The 19,290-nt window shown below is 41.3% G+C and overlaps 1 protein-coding gene across 1 annotated transcript in view; it reads right to left on the reverse strand.

Moving 5' to 3' along the window:
• The window catches only part of LOC126092024 (glucose-6-phosphate isomerase), a 112,860-nt gene that overhangs the window by 16,116 nt on the left and 77,454 nt on the right, over positions 1 to 19,290 (reverse strand). Inside the window, exons 5-8 of the mRNA XM_049907418.1 lie at positions 14,687 to 14,902; positions 14,277 to 14,516; positions 13,672 to 13,811; positions 3 to 186 (exon numbers count right to left, since the gene is read on the reverse strand). Of these exons, the coding sequence (XP_049763375.1) occupies positions 3 to 186; positions 13,672 to 13,811; positions 14,277 to 14,516; positions 14,687 to 14,902 (780 nt within the window). The remainder of the gene's footprint in view (positions 1 to 2; positions 187 to 13,671; positions 13,812 to 14,276; positions 14,517 to 14,686; positions 14,903 to 19,290) is intronic.

Below are 19,290 nucleotides of genomic sequence, written 5' to 3' on the forward strand. Positions count from 1 at the left end.
ACCTTGTGATGCAATCGGTCACGAATAGGATTATGAGTCAACGCCGGGGCAATGAAGTCTGCAGGTATCAGTTTTGTGCCTTGGTGAATGAGCTGGTAAAAGGCATGCTGTCCATTGGTTCCAGGTTCTCCCCAAACAATAGGACCAGTACTATAGTTGACTTTTGTTCCTGTGCTTGTTATGTACCTGTGAAAAGTGTATCTTCGTCCAGTGATTACTGTATTTCAATATATAAAATGGTATGTTTATAGTAATCAAAATTCTACTCAGTAGCTATTAATCCTTTCGCTGCTATAGACATGCTCTTTGCATTCAGTGCTGAGGCAGTTTTCGTTATGGCTGTACTCACTAAATGCTGGTGGCCTATGTTGAGAGACGGCACTCTGGCCAACTTGATATACTTATCATCTGATTTTAAAACTATTAGGCAAAAAAATTTGATTTTTGCACACCTTATAATTTGATATCATCACTCAATAAAGAACTGAATTTCTTTTCATAAGCCATCATATTTACTGCACTGCATCAAATTAAGTAAAACATCACACAAAATTTTGAAGAGTAAAAATGCATTGTGTAAACTTTGAATATGGTTGGTTTTAGCTCAATCATTGTGCTGTATGAAATGAAGATATCAAAATTTTATTTAAAACTGAGAGCAGAAGGATATTTCATTTTGTTCTTGAGTAATTGTGTTTTATATCCAAAGGAAAGTTGCATACGACACAATCATTCATGTACTTTGCATAAAGAATCATCTGGTCATTACAATCATCGTATCTCATAAATGATTCAAGATATTGAAGCAGTTTTTTGCAAGTGACAGCCCAAAATGAGGCACATATCTTGTACAATAAATACTCTAAACATTTTTATTCACTGATATATGGAAGTAACTTATCCACAGCAGTGACAGGTCGGCAGCTCAGTGTGCATTCAGACGTCCATATTACCAATGGAAAACCCAAGTGCCGCGTGTATACAAGTCCAAACATGTGGGAATGGTGTAGTGGGACTTTATACATGATCACAGCAGCGAAAGGGTTAATAGGTATGCCAGGAGGACTATTGTGGTACCATATTCTCCATACCTTAACAGTCATTTTTCTTTTAGATTATTATATTTGAAGTAACTGAAAGGACTTCAAGGGGGGATAAAAAGAACAAGTCTCATGATCTGGGCACAATTGCACTGGACTGTAGCCTGGAACAGATTCATAAACATTGACAGTGAATGCTATCAGTAAGTCATTGTCCACACTTTTAGTTTGGCTTACTAAATATTTTGTCAGGAGAAGCTATTCTCAGTTTGAGCCGAGGTCACAAGTATACAGCATTTGTCACCCCACATTGATCAGCGTATAGTTCACTCCGTACTCTTTGCTTGTGCCAGGTGGTCATACTTAAACTGACAATGTTGCAAGTGCTGCAGTGCAGGCTGTATATATTGCAAGTCACTGGGACATCAACGGTATGTTCACTAATCGGCACACTCAGAGTATGCTGAAAAAAATAATAATTTCACTTTCAGCCACCTGGTAAAAATATGGCACTGTAAGTGGTCTGACCGTGGTGCGGGTGCATGAAATGGGGAGGGACAATCAGACACATGATAACAATTATTCGGCACATTTATTAGTATACGGTCACAAGTTACAACATGTGTTCAATATGGCCTTCCGACTCAGCAACCTGCTGCATGTGTAACACGGCATAGTCAACAGTTCCTCACAGCATACGATATGTGATCAGAGCTCAGGATCATGACATTCCGCCTCAGCTGCTAGAGCCATCCTTTCATTCCCCACAATACCCATATGCCCCAGCACTCTGCATGAAAAGCATCTCCTTCCCCAGTCGCTGTAGTTTGATAGTGTGGGCTACTTCATCTGCTGGATAAAAACTTTGTAGAAAGTTAGGGGCACTCACAAAAAATTGGAACAGGCAAGAAATTTAGCACTACCTGCTCTCGTGCCCGCAAGATCGCATATAATCCTGTGTCTAAACACAGTAAAGTTTTGAGGCAGTCAAACCTTGAGGAGACAATTTGGAAAAACAATAGGGCAACCAACTGAGGCCCCCTGTTAAGGCCCATCTGTAAAGACAGCTACATAGTTTTGGTGCTCATATAAAATATCAGAAAATATCGTATGAAAAACCAATCTCTCCTATCCTGCACCAAATATAAAATTACTCTGGGCCTCTGCAGTAACCAGGGCAGCATACAGTTAAAACCCTGCATTCGAGGTTGGAGTTGCTCCACACTGAATAACTTCAGTACATGCTGCACGCAGATCCCAAATGACATTGTGGCTCATGGACAGTTGGAGAAAAGGCGAACTAGCAACAGTACGATACATGGGTGCAGTCAGAGCTGCAAGGAACTTACATGCTTGATGCACCATGAGGAGCTGCCACTGGACAGTGAGTGGCAGTTCCCCGGCCTCTACACAGAGACTGTGTATGGGGCTGGTCCAGTAAGCACCTGCAGCCAGCTGAGTCCCCTCATAGTGGACAGCGTCAATGATCTTCAAATAGAAAGGCCTCACCGATCCATACACTGTGCGCAAACACACAAAAGCCCTATAGAAACTGGAGCAGATGAGCCCTGCCTGCTCCCCAAGATCTGTAGGTAAGGCACTTTATGATGTTCAGTGCCCTGTGGGTTCTGGATTTCAGGTCTCTTAGGTGTGGCAACCACAACAACCTGGAGCAAAAATGAGGCCCAGAAATCTTACTGAGTCTCTAAAATATAGGATGGTGTCCCTCACATGCAAGTCAGGTAAATTAAAAATATAACAAGAACAATTAAAATGAAAACACACACACACACACACACACACACACACACACACACACACACTTATCTGCAGAAAATTGAAAACATGTCTTTGTAGTCCAATCCTCTAACCGCCACAATGTAAGTTGCAACCAACGGCTCGCTGTTGCAACACTGGAGGAGAAAAAGAAAACAGCAAAATTGTCCACAAATAAGGTGCATTGTGCAGTAGTACTTACACAAGATGTGGCAGTGTTTATGGCTATGACAAAGAGGGTAATACTTCAAATACTGCCCACAGGGACACCATTCTCCTGCTCAAAATGATCACACAGTGTGTCACCAACTCAAGTCCTAAGAAACCACTGAAACAGAAAAGACCATAGGAAGATGAGGAAGTGGTCATGAAAGCCCCACTGATGTAACTGCATGAGAATACTGTGTCTCCATGTAGTATCATATGCCTTACTGATACTGAAGAATATGCTCATGATACTGAAGAATATGCTGATACAGTGATTGTTAAGTAGAAAAGACTGCTGAATGGCCATCTCTAGCAGGGTCAGCTTGTTGGCAGTAGACTGAAATCTCTGGAATCCACACAGAGTGGCTAAGAAGTTGCCTGATCTCTAACAATCAGACCAAACAACAGTTAACCATTCACTCCACGGTCTTTCCTACACAGCTCGCTAAAGTGATACTCTGGGGACACTTGCGATCCTGTCATCATTTGAGGAGAGGTATTAAAATTGCCTCTCACCACGAGTTTGGGAAGTGAGCTGACTGTAATATCAAATTAAAACGTTCGAGGATGATTTCCTTCAATGCTGGTGGCAGATGTCGAAGCACGCAATACCCGATTTGATTGTGACCAGGTGCAGTGCCATGCATCTCAGACAGGGCCAATTCTAGCTCCCATATGGAGAAAGAGGAGTTGTAGGACTCTGAACTGGTGGATCTGGAGCCCAACTTGCCACTCTTGACAGTCACACAGTAGCAGCAAAATGTCGAATCCTGGCTGGAATGGGCTGTAGTTTTTGCAAAATGCTCTGCCAGTGTCTGAGCGATGTCTTTGGGTGTTGTTTGGAGACACCCGTTTCAGTACGGTTGCTATTGTTAAACGACTGTGTTTGGCTTCCCATACTTAAATAAAACAAATGGAACGGTTGATGGAGTCCAAGAATGCTTACCACGACCTGTTTCTGCTCTCCTGGATTACACATCAAGCCTTGGCTCTCGCAACTTGAAAGACTGTGAGGTTGTCTGAAACTGGGCAGCATTTAAAACCATCAAGGAGCTCCACTCCTATCCCGGAAAGCTGAACAGATTCATGAGTCCACCACGGTACAGGTTGCCTAAGATGACCTGAATACTTTGAGATGGATAAGTCAGCGGCATGATGGATCACTCGGGTGATATGGTCCACCCATTCCTGGAAGCTGTTATGGTGTTAGAACACAGCCAGTTGACTGAACACCGTCCATTAGCCCTACTGACCATCCATTCTGGTGGGTTCTGTTGATGCAATCCTCATCCAGGAAGTTAATGTGGAGTGGGAACTGGTCATTGGAATAAGGTCATCAATGACTTCTTACTGAACAGAGTGTGCAAGGGCTTTAGAGCAGAAAGATAGGTCAATGGCTGAGAATGACTCAGTGGCAGTACAGAAATGAGTGGGAGTACCAGTGTTTAGGATGCACAGCTCTCGGGATGTCATGAGGTCCTCCAAAACCCAACTCCAAGTGCAAGTGGAGACGTGACGAGCATTGAAGTCACCCACCAGGAGAAATGTGCGGGGGAGTTGCTCCATAAGATCTGTGAGAGCCTGAAAGTCTACTGCATCAGACGGAGGTAAATACAAGAAACAAACTGTGCTCCTCAGACACATGTGAATTTCATCTGCAACTGCTTGAAATTCAGTAGTCTGGGGGAGAGTACAGTTGCGATGAGCATTATATACAAACACAGCAACCCCTCCTTTGGCCCTTTCCCCACTCTGGTCATCCTTGTGATAAACTGTATAGCCCCCCATGACAGGGGCATCAGACGCTTTAAAATGCATTTCCTGCAAACACATGCACACTGGGCATTCCAGTGCGAGGAGTTTCAGTTCCTCCATATATGTCCTGAATCCATTAACATGAGACTGAAGGATGGGAACCATTTATCACAGGGGTTGCTCTTCACCTTGTCTTTCCATCTAGGAGGAGAGTCTACTGTATGAGGAGGCTCAGCTTTGGGGTGAGATGGTTGCCCCAGTCTGACATCAAGGTCCATTAGCTCTGATGAAGAATCGAGAAGTACATCAGAGATGATGAGATCAACATCGTCTGACAATTTGCTTCCTGGCTCTGTCGGTAGTTGATGCTCTGTCTTCAACTTTTTGCCCTGAATGGGCTTTGGGGCCACAACTGTGGACCAGGTTGAAACTCTGGATGGGCAGATAGCTCCGCAACAATGGCAACCACAGCCTTGACCTGGATGGGGGTATCGGCTTTGAAATAACTGCAGCAGAGCAAGTGCACTGGGAGACACAGCTGCTAGTGCTGACACTGGTAAACTCTGTTTGTGGAGCAACATTGGTTTTAGGGACTGGCTGTTTAAGAACAAACGCAAAGGAGGTAGTGAACGTCGGGGGCTGCAGGGCCTCATAAATCATCTTTGCACCTCCATACGAGATAGGTTTCGTGGTTTTTATGTCCTGTATACTCCTTTTTTCCAAAAAGATACAGCAGCCCCTACTCCAGACATAATGATACCCAGAGCAGTTGACACACTTCACAGGAGATGAACAACCACATTTGCCACAAGTGGCTTCTCCCTTGGATCCAACAGTAGTGTGCCCAAAGTGCTGGCACTTAAATCAGTGCCTAGGGTGCGGAAAATAAGGCCACACACTGGCACAAAGGAAACCTGTCTTGACATGCTGTGGAAGCTTCTTGCTGTTGATTGTAAGTATAAGAGAGTCCAATTTCACTAGATCGCCATCCATTCTTCTCATTATATTTTGTACATCAACAATGCTTTCTTTGGCCCACTCATTTTTCAGTTCTCCTCTGCGAATGTCAACGAGATTCCTGAAAGTCACAAAATCTTTGCTGTAGTTCAAGGTGTCTATTGCATACTTCCCGAGACATCTAGTGTTTTGGAGGTCAACTGCTTGCTGGGAATTAGAAGTTTCCACTAACAATGCTCCATTTTGCAATTGCTTGACTGACTTTAAAGAGCCACAGATTCCCTCTTAAGGCTTTTTGGATACAGATGGACAAAACCTTTTCAAAACTACCCTCTTCCGCTTGACTGTGAAAAACACACTCTGGACAGCAGCATGTGGTTTGTTACTATAAATATCACCACTCTGAATAAATCCAGAATAAGGAGCACTGGCTACACAAGCTCTCTTGTTTGATTGTGTGTTGGTACCTATCAGTGGCCACTCTTTCCACTGAGAGGAGGAAGAGAAAACTTCAAAAGATTCATCCTGGTCCCATGGGCAACTAGGGAGATAAAAGTCACCTAGACAGAGACCCACATGCCTAGGTAAGCCTTATACAACTGAGGTGCAGCAGGTTTCCCAGAGGTTGTCCGCTAACAACTGTTCCATGTCCACAGCTGGAAGCATCTCATCGGCGCTCAGCACATTAAGATTTAGTGTTTTTTTTGTTTTTTTTTTTTTTAAGAGCTTTTTACCATCCTCGCGATCAAGCCAAGATCCCCAATCCTCATGGCACACAACGTTCCACCATTGCACTGCACAATGGTCACTGAAGCGTGTCCAGAGCTTATGGTGACAGGGCATACCAGTCTCCAGCTCAGAAACCCCAGGTCACCAAGCTCATACTCAGGAAACAAATGCTGAGCCTGTGAGGAGTGATGTGGTTGTTACCGAAGGTTTCTCAAAGCAAATCTTTCACCTGCCAACTGACATGTAATGTCATTCCATACTGCATGAAAATAGTGGTGTGGATACAGTTGCATTCTTGCAAAGCTGAAATCTCGTGTCGCACAAGGAGGTTCTTATAATGTGCAAATGTCACTGTACACCTAACAGGCCGACAACGTGTGATCTCCTTGGGAGAGGGGGAAAAAAAGAAAAAAATGATTGAGAATGAAAACGTTGTGAAACACCACACAGGCACATAAGCTGAGTGCAATGGATGTTTCTGCAGAGCATGTGGTAGAGTAGAACATCATATGCAACAGTCCTACACATTCACGCCACCAAGTAGAGTAAAATATGCCTCATCCATACAAAGAATATTCCTGGCTACATGTCATCCATTACCATGCATGCCAAGAAACAAAGGGCAAAGTCATAGTGTTGTGGTCTGTTTTGGAGCTTCATTTGGTGCACATTCAGAATCTTGAAGAGGTACCAGTGAAAAATGTGCCATACAATCTTTTGAACTGTTGATCTGGGAAGACAGAATGGCCAGAACACAGCTTAGCACTGGCTGCAGAACTTTACGCATGAGATGCAACTTCATCAACTACCCATTTATTGACATGGGGCCTCTCCACAGTGGTTACTGTTGGCTATATTCCCGCAATGCAGTGCTACTTTTGCTGCCGTTCTGATAATACAACTTTACCAGCAGCTTTCTTCTCAATAGCCTTTGGGTTTCACATGCAAAACGTAAACATTCTTAAGATTGTACAGCAACAGTCACTTCACAAAAGAAATCAACATGCGTCGCCAAGTGACAAATGGCATACTGACATCAAAACAGGGAACATTCTGACTGCTTACAGTGCACAATGCATATTTTCACCTGATGGCAGAAAGTGGAACTATTATTTTCCCAACTTACCCCACAAGCACAACAACTAGTGAAAATATCAATGATGTTTCAGCCTCCTGCGATGTATACAGCCTGCACTGCAGCTCTCTGAACACTATCAGTTTAATTATAACATCCTGGTACTTTTGCACCTTCTGATGTCCGTCAATGCATAGCATGTATAAAGTGCCTCATTGAAACGTAAGTAGAGACTTGCAGCTGGATGTGTTGGCAGAGGGTTGCAAATAAACAGAGTGGGAGATGAGGATGGAGAGGAGGTGATAGGACAGAGGGGATGGAAAGTGTTGGGTGGAGCATGTGGGGCAGTTGAGGCCGGTATAATTACCGGAGTGGAGAATGTGTTGTAAGGATAACTCCATCTGCACAGTTCAGTAAAGCTGGAGGTGGGGGAAGTATCCAAATGGTTCAGGTAGTAAAGGAGCTATTGAAATCAAGTGTGTGATGTTCGGCTGCATGTTGTGCCACAGGGTGGTCTACTTTGCTCTTGACCATAGCTTGGCAGTGGCCTTTCATCCCGGTGGACAGCTGACTGGTAGTCACACCAATATAAAAAGCTGTGCAATGATTGTAGCAGAGCTCGTAAATGACATGGCTGCTTTCACAGGTGGCCCAGCTCCTGATGGGCTAGGATAAACCTGAGACAGGACTGGAAAAGGAAGTGCTGGGTGGATGGATTGGGCAGATTTTGCACCTGGATCGAATGCAGGGATATGATCCTTGTAACAGCAGGTTGGGATCGGGAGTGGCATAGGGATGGACTAGGATGTTTTGGAGGTTGGGTGGGCGATGGAACACAACTATAGGAGGGGGTGGGAGGGGGGGGGGGAATATCTCAGGTAAGATGTCCCTCATTTTCAAGGTATGATGATAGGTAACCAAAGCCCTGGCGAAGGATGTGGTTCAGTTCTTCCAGTCCGGGACGGTACTGGGTGATGAATGGGACACTCCTTTATGGCTAGGTCTTGAGGATGGTGGGAGGTTTGGGGGTGTGAGGGGAAATAGCACAGGAGATATGTTTGCGGACTAGATCTGGGGGATGTTGCCTGTCTATGAAGGCCTTCATGAGACCCTCAGCATACTGAACAAGTGGGTTTTTGTCACTGCAGATTTGCTATCCCCACGTGGACAGGCTGTTTGGGAGGACTTTTTGGTGTGAAAGGGATGACAGCTGTCAAAATGCAGGTACTGTCGGTGGTTGATGGGTTTAATGTGGACAGAGGTGTTGATAAAGGCATCGGAAATGAGGTGGTCAACATGTAGGAAGATGGCATGCTGGGTTGAGGACGACCATGTGACATGGATGGGAGAGAAGGTGTTGAGATTGTGAAGCAATGAAGATAGGGTGTTTTGGCCCTGAGTCCAGATCATTAAGATATCATCAATGAACCTGAACCAGACTAGGAGTTTAATGTTTTGGGAGGCTAGGAAGGTCTCATCTAGATGGCCCATGAACCGGTTGGCATAGCAGGGTGCCATGCTGGAGCCCATAGCTGTGCCATGGATTTGTTTGTATATCTTCCCTTAAAATGTGAAGTAGTTGTGGATTAGGATGAAGTTAGTGAGATGTATGAGGAATGAGGTAGTGGGTTTGTAGTCTGAAGGGCACTGAGAAAGGAGAAACGTAGTGTTCAATGGTGATAAGGCCATGGGCATGAAGATGTTGGTGTCTAGGGAAGTGACGTCAACAGTGACCAGTAGGGATCCAAGAGGCAAAGGGGTGGGGATGGTGGTGCGTCTGTGAAGGAAGTGGTTGGTGTCTTTTGGAGAGGCTAGATTACAGGCAATTGGTTGGAGGTGTTGATCAATTAGGGCTGAAATTCTTTCAGTGGTGGCACAATAACCAGCCACAATGGGGCAGCCAGGATTATTGAGTTTTTGGATTTTTGGGAGCATGTAAAAAGTGGGTGTGTAGGGCATCATAGGGATAAGGATGGGAATGGATTCAGGAGAGATGTTCTGGGAAGGACCTGAGGCTTTAAGCAGGGATAGGAGGTTGTGTTGGACTTCTGGGATGAGATCACTCTGGCAGAGTTTATAAGCAGAGGAGTCATAACAGGTGCAGGCCTTCTGCTAGGTAGTCACTGTGATTTATAACAATGGTACCTGGGTAGCAGCATTTGATGCATAGAGCATCATCACACAATGGAGCTATATATATGTTCCAAATTAGTGAGATACAAACATCTACATTCTTTTCGTTGACCCAAAAAGGCCATACAGAGACAACAACATAAATCTTTCTCACTTGTGTAGTGGTGCTGACCCGCACAAGCTGTAGTTGCCATAGCCATATTAATTGCAGAAACCAGCTGGCACAGTATTTCACCATTATGGCTGATAGGTATGTCGGTACCACTCGGTGAGTAACCAGTATTGTTGCCTAAATACAGCATGCTCCTGCAGCAATGTGACAAGGAGCCATGTGATACCAGGGGATCTGCCTGTCAACACACCTGACCCTGGCCAGCCAGACAGCAGAAGGAATCAAAAGTGGCCACTGTAGAATGACTACTGCAGTGTGACCCAAGACGCTTTGTCATTCCACTGTTGTCCACTGGTGCAGTCATCACTGTCCACCATTCTACAGAACCACCCACTGTACAAACCAACATCAGCTCCAGTGAGCAGAGGGTCAAACGAGGTCCATTCTAGCCTATGACCTATTTAGTATCTACTAAATTGTCAGGTGCAGCCATGCAGACGTTGAGGCTGGGATTCACTCCTCAGGAGATATCGCCAAACAGCCAGCAACATCAGAGATCCGCAGCTATGCTGCAAGGCAGGACTGTGTGGCCACCACTAACTCAGCACCAGCTGCATCGAGTGCCTACCTAGCAGCACCCATTGCTCTGAGCTACACTGAACCGTTTGCAAGTGATGGGTGGGATCCTGACAACACACTGCCCGCCGGGGACTGCAGGTTTGACACCCCCTCACTTGTTATGCATGAGCATTATGAGCACTGGATCTTCGATGTATTCTGAACTTATGAAATAAATCAACTAGTTCCAAACAGAATGTGACCATACCGTATTTACTCGAATCTAAGCCGCACTCAAATCTAAGCTGCACCTGAAAAATGAGACTCAAAATCAAGGGGGAAAAAAAATTTCCTGAATCTAAGCCGCACCTGAAATTTGAGACTCGAAATTCAAGGGGAGAGAAAAGTTTTAGACCGCATCTCCAAATTGAAACAAAGCTGGTCCATTGTAATATGAGACACAATTTAAGTCAAATGAATGATGATACAGCTACAGTAGTTTGGTTCGAGTCGTTAAGCTTAGCAGTTAAGCTTTACCAGGTAGGCATTGCTATGCGTCAGGCGCTCCGTCCGTATTTATACAGCTACCTTCCCTTTTTCACGTGCTTCGTCTGGTTTGAAGTGATTGCTTATTTTTCTTTGATCTGATAAGTGCCCTTCTCCTTGGTATAGGTTTTTATGTCACTCAAAGCTGAAAATGCATTATTGTACTGTGTCATGCATTGTTTGTCGCATTCTGATAATGAGTGTTTACGGCCTGTCACCGCTCACGGCATGACTTGCTTTTGTGCGCGCTACCGCCGCTTACAATTAAAAGAAAAGAGAGGAATCATCTAATTAGCAAAACAATGGCAAGAGACTGTTATTTGTTGTTACTTACACTGCTGCTTTCTTTGATAATGATAAACAAGAACCAAATAACAGACTGCGTATGATATAAGATGTTCTAAACGAGATTTTATCAAATATTTTTCTCCGTTTGAAAATCTTTGCAGACGCCTCTTTAGTACATTACACTCTGCACAGAAATTAGAGTCATCTTTGATTTAAAAATCTAGTCAGTTGCCGTGCTTCATTTCTGACTGTATCACTATTCAGCATAAGAATAATACGAATATAAACATGACATGATATGTATATTCTTCTGCGTTTGCTATTGTCTCACTCTTAGTTTTGTAGTTTATTAGGCAGACAGGATTTAAATGAGATAGCAGCAAACACGAAACAATACATGGCAAAATGTTTATATTCGTATTATTCTTATGGTGAAGAGAATACTGCATGTGATTCACAATTGATAAAAGTTCCTATTAGCAACCACTTCTTGTCACAGGTAGGAAAAAATTCAGAACGTAGAGTTAGCCATATTGATGGACAAACATCCCTAACAGTATACCAGTCGGATTTTCGTAGTAGTACATTGAAAGGCTGCTACATTCGAAGATGAACAATACGGAATTTGTATTTACTTCGTTGGGTAATGTAGGAAAATGCAGTGGTCGAAACTCACGGTGGAGAAAAAAACTCGTCTTCCACCTTTTTTTTTTTTTTTTTTAATTTATTTACTGATGCAGAACATTTTTCAGAACTTCTGCTTACTTTGCACTCGATTCTAAGCCACAGGCGGTTTTTTGGATTACAAAAACCAGAAAAAAAGTGCGCTAAGATTCGAGTAAATAAGGTACTTGCACCTGCTACCACTACAGAACCTGCAAGCCTGGGGTGAGGTAGTTTAATCGGCTGCCCCGACAAATCTACTCTCGAGCTCCCCACACTCCCATGGAGTCAACCCTACCAGTGTTGTCAACACTGTCGCACTCTGAGATACCCCCATACTTACATAGGTTTCCATCCTTTCAGAATATAGTGGCCTTTTCACTTCTGTATCAAGAAGATGTCTGTCTTTTGTGGGGTGGTTTGTCTCAACATCATTCTGATTTCAGAATCCTTGTGAAAGATACTTTTTATTTGCTATTTCTAATTAATGTAAGCCTTTGGTGACTTATTTTAGAGATGATGTTTTGAGTTTCAGTGGATCAGAAGTTTGTTGTTTAGTACTGCATGATTCATCTGAAAGGTATGTCTTTAAGAAATGCCTTTTCATGAACACGGCTTCATCCCGGTCTGCAAGTGGTCCCAATGTCATTTCCTCAAGATTTATCAACGTTTTAATTTCCATTTTACTGTTTTCCTTTGTCATCGTTATTTTGTCCCACGACTGGACTCAGTAACTTCCAATTTGTTGTGCAGTCCTAAGACAGATGAATGCCCAGTAGTCTCTGCATCTAAAGTTGTGGAACAGACATTTTTGCTGCTTTTTGTCACCTGATAACACATCTCAGCTTACCAATCTGAGATACTAGAACCACATTTTTCCTTGGTCTTTCAAACTCTCAGCTTTCAAGATTTCACCTAGTTCCATCAATACTGAATGCAAAAGTTACAAAATTGATAATAAGAATCCATTTCAAAAATCAAATAAATAAGATAATATATTGTTCATATCTCATGCGACAGGCACAGTTTGAAGGTCATCCTGCATAATTGTCCAAAAGCTCAACAGCAAGACTTGGCTGTTCCAACAGCCACATTCTCAAAAGTGTGAGCTGGTGTTAGCTAAGGGCTAAAAACTATAATCGTGTGCATTAAATATACTATTGTTGCAATGATATCAATAAGTAAGTCAAATCATCACTTTTGACTTAAGAAAAAACGGAATGGTTGAGAAAGAGAAATTAAACAATGGACAATCCAGACTGCAATATCAAAAATTATGAAAAGGATAGATTGCTGACATGTTGAGTTGCAGACAGGCACAACAAACACACTGTTACACACTAAGCTTTTGCCCATTTCCTTCTTCATGAAAGAAAGGAAAATACACATTCACACAAGCAGGCCACTTCATGAACATACGACCAATATCTCCAGTCGCTTTGGCCAGACTGCAAGTGTTGCATTGAACAGCTATAATGGCTGGAGATAGCAAAGCTACCTGCTTGTGTCAATGTGTGTGTTCTCTCCTGAAGAAGAATTTGGCCAGAAGCTTAGTGTATCAGTATTTTTGCTGTGTCTGTCTGCAACTCAATGTGTCATCTTTACAGTGAATGGCAGTCTACCCTTTTCATAACTGCTGAAATACAAACTGAAGTACATGAACTATTAATGCGTATCTTGATGCATAAAGTAAACAATTAAGTCACGAACTACCAATGCTTTGTTCCACACACGACAATTTTAACTATCTATTATGTGTTTAAACAAACACATTTAATAAGCTCATTAAAATTCTCATTTAAATTATAAATTGTTGTAAAACTGAGTCTTACTTTCCATTTGATTCCATATCACCCTGCTGAAAGTATGCGGCAAATCTATGCAGATACTGGTCATATGGCAAGAGTACATGAGTTTCTGCCTTGTAAAAATTTATGTACCAAATCCCAAGAAGAGCAAGAATTACAGGTGCCTGTGACAAAGAAGAAAAGTCTAATTAATATTAACCTGACTTGACAATGTCGATGAACTACAATACAAGTTTGAAATAAGAGATTTGGGAGAATGTGGATGACGATTGTGTATGGCAACCATACTAAAATTCATGAAAGTTACACAAATCCAAGAATTTTTTTTCAACATCTCTATTTTATGAACAAGTAAAACTTTTGCCAATGGCTGAAAATGTTGCCCACACCTATTATATTTCTATTACCATAGTTCCATATATTATTCTGTTTCTTGGTTAGGGAGTGTGTTGTTATTCCCAATAGTACATCTTCCCAATATGAAGGCACTTAAAGAAACATTATTGAAATCTGGAACATAGGGTTGCATATATAACAACATTAAAAGTGAGTTATTCAGAAAACTTTCAAAACTGCTCTTCTTTCCAGGTGTTTGCCTTAAGATGAGTAAAGTACAACAACCAACTTACATTTTCCTCAAGTGGAGTGTTGCAAAAATGGTTGTCCATGAAGTGAGCTCCCTTCAGCAGCTGTTCAAAATTGTCAAATCCAATCGACAGAGCAATCGACAGTCCAATAGCAGACCACAGGGAGTACCTTCCACCAACCCAATCCCAAAAACCAAACATATTGTTTTGGTCAATTCCAAACTCCACCACCTTTGCAGTGTTTGTTGATAAAGCTACAAAATGCTTCGCAACAGCACTTTTCTGGAAACAATCAATGGGAGGCAGCTTTGATTTTAATACCCTTTTGACATGAAATGATCAGTATATATTCAACTATAGTAAAATAATATAGTAATAATAATAAATTATTATTATTATTATTATTATTATTATTATTAACAAACAGTAAGATAATCAAATTAAATTCTTACATCTTTTGCTTTTACCAGGAACCATTCTCGAGCTGATGTTGCGTTTGTTATTGTTTCCTGAGTAGTAAATGTTTTTGATGCAATAATAAACAATGTTGTCTCTGGATTCACTTTTTTCAAAGTTTCTGCTAAATGTGTACCATCAATGTTAGAAACAAAGTGTACTTGAGGACCAATTGCATAATGTTTCAGAGCTTCTGTGACCATTAGTGGTCCCTGAAAAGAAAAAAAAAAAGCTCTCATAAATACATGCAACACCACAAAACAAGTTTAACAAATTACAGTAAATTTCACTAAGACACATTTCTTGTCCCTCCCAGAATTTTTCTTCACAAGTGGAAAAGCTTTCCAAAATTTAGTGGACACACGTTGGACTGGCACAGCTCAAAGCTAAAGTAGATTTTATTGCACTCACATGCTGTGAAAGCCTTTGTGTGCTTATTTTGTACCAGTCATCCATGTAGTTCAGTTTCAGCATCTGCTGCTGCAATGGCCAGTCACACATGTGATTCTATACTGAAAACCTCAACCCTGTTCTGTTGTCTGCAACACTTATTTCAAAGCATTTCTTTTCTTTTCTCTGTGATACATATGTCTAATGTATGTACCATCCACCTGTGTAGGACAGTATGAACTGCTATTAAAAATGACTAATCTTGCATAGAGACTTCTGTATTGACCCCCTCTCCCCTATCTCTGTTGCCCACAAGCACTTATTTCAAACCAGGCTTCTGTTTCTGTTGTACATTATCTTTCTATTTGCGGTACTTTAATATTCAATTTTTTACATTCTCCTATACTTGTGTACAACACAACATATTAGTAACTATTATTTACAAAAACCCAATTCATGATTGCAATCTACTTGTACTTCTTCAAACATTGTACATTGTTCTACACAGCCATATCCACTTTATTAATGCCCAAATCACCCAGCTTTACCATCTTTTTCACCATAGCTTGGCTTCCTCTTATTTTCAGAATGCTCCTGAAAGTAGTACTCTGTTACTTGTCCAATCTATCGAGTGCCCTTATTCAATGACACTCTCGCTCTAATCCCTGCAACCTAATGGAGGGGCAATCCCTGTCTCACACATCTCTCTCTTGCCATCTCAAACAATCCAGTCACAAGCATTTCTTTTCAGGTCAAAGATAGAGCAATACATGTAAATGACCACATCATCAACTACTAATCCTGCAAAGTAGTGCAGAGGATCCTACAGGTATGACTAGTAACCAACTATCTGAATAGCCATCATGGAAATCAACCACAGTACATCTTTTATCCCACAAACCTCTACTATAGTCTGGTCAAAATTACTTTACAATTGATAACTATGACAGCGGGTAGTCCAAGCTGGAGGCACAGACTGCATTCCATCAATCCCGCGAGGCCTGTAGCCACAGCAATCACCTGAAGTTGCCAAACCTTTACTCCATACTGCAACACTTGCCACTTGTACTGTGTCAGAGATCCGGACAGTTTGTATACTTTGTGAATGTTGCGTCCTGTGATTTTGTCTGTTGTCTTTTTATTGTTGCAAGAGGTGATATTTTATTTGTTGTTACCATTATTTTTTACGTGGTACTGAACAATATCAAAAGTTACGAGTGGAAAAGTTCTGTGTTCTTCTCTTGACCAGGGGACTGCCATACGAGGTCAGCTGAGAGAAATGATTTGCACGCTGTGTGCCTACTTAGACTGAATCACTTAATGGTGGCTCACTGTTCTCCATTAACAATGTTATCAGTACAACTGCTATGGCTCTGTACACAAATAAAAACACTATTGTGAAGACTGGCAAGGAAATGTTTGAGAAATAAAATGAAGCTGGAAAAACATCGAAGATAGACAGTCTCAGGGGGAGGGGGAGGAGGGGCGGATGACGACATTGTACATATAAGCAGATTACAATATACGTAGATGCATTTGTTTAGGATGCTATTTGTTGTCATGGCTGTGATTATTACCGTAGAAAGGAAACTCTGACATTCAACTTGTTATTGATCACCCTTAAACAATCGGGTCTTTTTCAACACAGTTTTGCATGACCTAGGATTTCACTATGGACATTTCTATGACCATTTTCTGTTGACGGAGAGGGATAATGTAGCTGCATGGCGATGCCAATTTTTAAGGCACAGCCTCCGTATGAATATTGGATGAAATAGTGTGGCTTAATGAAACATGGGGCATTTCTGGCCACGTTATGAAGCAGAGCTGGACAGATGACACAACTAATGGAACAATGGCAATGCCTTCAGGTGAGGGAGATAGATTTATTCTTTGTCATGCAGTCATCGTGGAAGATCTCTTGAATGGTCTCTGGCTTGTTAAATCAAATGAGAGAGGAGATTATCATGAAGAAACAAACCACATTACATTTACAAAGTTGTTTCTAGAATCACTCATTAAAAATCTGGGGAAATTGTCACCAACTGAGCAAGATAATGCTTCTGCACATTCAGTAGTTGTTGTCAAGACACTTCCCATGGCAAAGTGAAAGCAGGAAATGACTGTGATTGGCTTCAGAGTTGTAATGTCAAATTATGTGATAATCTTAGAAAGGTGGAGCTTATGGAACAGACATATCTCCATTCACAGTTCTCCAAATACAAAATCTACAAGCTGGCAAAAAGGTATGGACACGCAATTGTTAAGTTACCATCTTACCACTGCTACTGTGGCCTTGTAGATTTAATATATGCGCAATTAAAAGTTTTGTTGCCAGGAATAAACTTACCCTTTCTGCAGTCTAAGCACTCAAAAAAGAAACTGACAGTAATGTCATCTCTGAAGACTGGAAGAAGGTTAACATCATGTAGATCATTATGGAGAAAGCATGGCAGAATGAAGCTGTTTTGGAACATTCAATGGAGGAGATGACTGTTTCATTAAATAGCAATAGTGACAGTTACAGTGATACTTCAAGCACCTGTCATAGCAATGAAAGTGATGCTGGTAGAGTTTTTCCATTATCACCACAAAAATTAAGTACAGGCAGATTCGCCTGCATGAAGTGTGCAGTTTTCAATGGTAAGGAGCTACACAACAACTAACCGCAAAAGAAGATCATCTCAGGAAGACATTCTACATAACACTATAAATGTCAGTGTTTACAACATAATTGCTAAAAAACTGAAATAATATTTTTTGTACCACTTTTGTCCTTTCTCCCAGTCCTGGCTTGCCTATTTAAGACGCGTTTTCTCACCGCAATAAACATGCATAAATCTTATATTTTGCTGTGTTAGAAATAAGGAGGTGAATCAGAAAAATTAATAAAAGGATAATTCTAAATCTAGCGATCTGTTTCTCATAACAAAACCATACAGGCGACCACTTAGTACTTGACACGCATGCGGAACACTGTGCATCACAGTAACCTGAAATTACCTCACGTTACGAAACTGGCAGAGTTCTGGCATGAAGTACATGAAAAAATTGATGTTATCTTAAGATTTCATTTACTTACTGTGTTCATCTAACTTGAAAAACAAAAATGTTTCCCTCATGTCAAAAATTCTCTAATTTCATAACAAAATGCATTTCTGTAAACTGTCTGTATATCATCACAATATTGTGTGGCCGCAAATAAAACTAACATGAAAACATAATGCAGCTCTTCCACAACACACTGATGCAAGTTCCATGTTTATTAAGTGAGTAGTTTGCGAGTTTGGGTGTAAGCTAACCCCATGTGGGGTGTGGCAACTCTGCTCCATACCTCCATGTGCTCCTGCCACACTGTCAGTCCCAAAGTAATTTTGAACACACAACAATACCTGACTTTAGCCACCACATTTCCAGTCCTTTGCCATCTCCAACTTTTCCTCTTATCATGTTTTTACTCCTATTCCTCTTCTCACATGCCCCCCTCCCATACACACACACACACACATACTAGTAGTACTAAAGGTCCTCAACATGTAATATCTAAACCGCTCAAGAATGTCATACATGACAAACTAGATTCAAGTTAGACATCATATTTTTTACAATTGCCTAGAAAAAAATGCAGTTTCATTAATATAGCACACCTATAGCACTAACCACAGTGAAAATATTAAAATTGTAGCAGTAGGAACTAATTTACATTAATCAAAACAAGCAATGATGTGACATTATTTGTACATTTCACTACTACACGGGGAAAGGACACACAAACACACATCTTTATATTTTAATATCAGAAATTACTAACCTCAGTTACGAGTGATGTTCACAGTGACGTTTATTTACACATATCTCATAATGGGTAAGAAAATTTCAATTAAGACACAAGAGCTCTCCTTTAAATAAATCTTAAAAAGCTTTGTTCTGAGTTTTCTTCATAATTTGTCTATCAAACAGAAATTATTCTCATATGATTATGATATCAAAGCCATGTCTGATCTAAAAAATTATTACATTCAGATGAATAGCACCATCAGGGGTACACTTGCACAGCACTCACATAGATAAAACAGTGTAAGATAAACTGCTAAAACTACATGAGGATAGCCTTTACATTTAATTGGGATTTTCTCAAAAATGTGTCAGAAGTGTGAGCATGGAAAAATTTGCACAGACCAAAATACATCTCCCACAAATGCAGCTATAC

The sequence above is a fragment of the Schistocerca cancellata genome, chromosome 7 (assembly GCF_023864275.1).
Source record: "Schistocerca cancellata isolate TAMUIC-IGC-003103 chromosome 7, iqSchCanc2.1, whole genome shotgun sequence".
Classification (NCBI taxonomy): domain Eukaryota; kingdom Metazoa; phylum Arthropoda; class Insecta; order Orthoptera; family Acrididae; genus Schistocerca; species Schistocerca cancellata.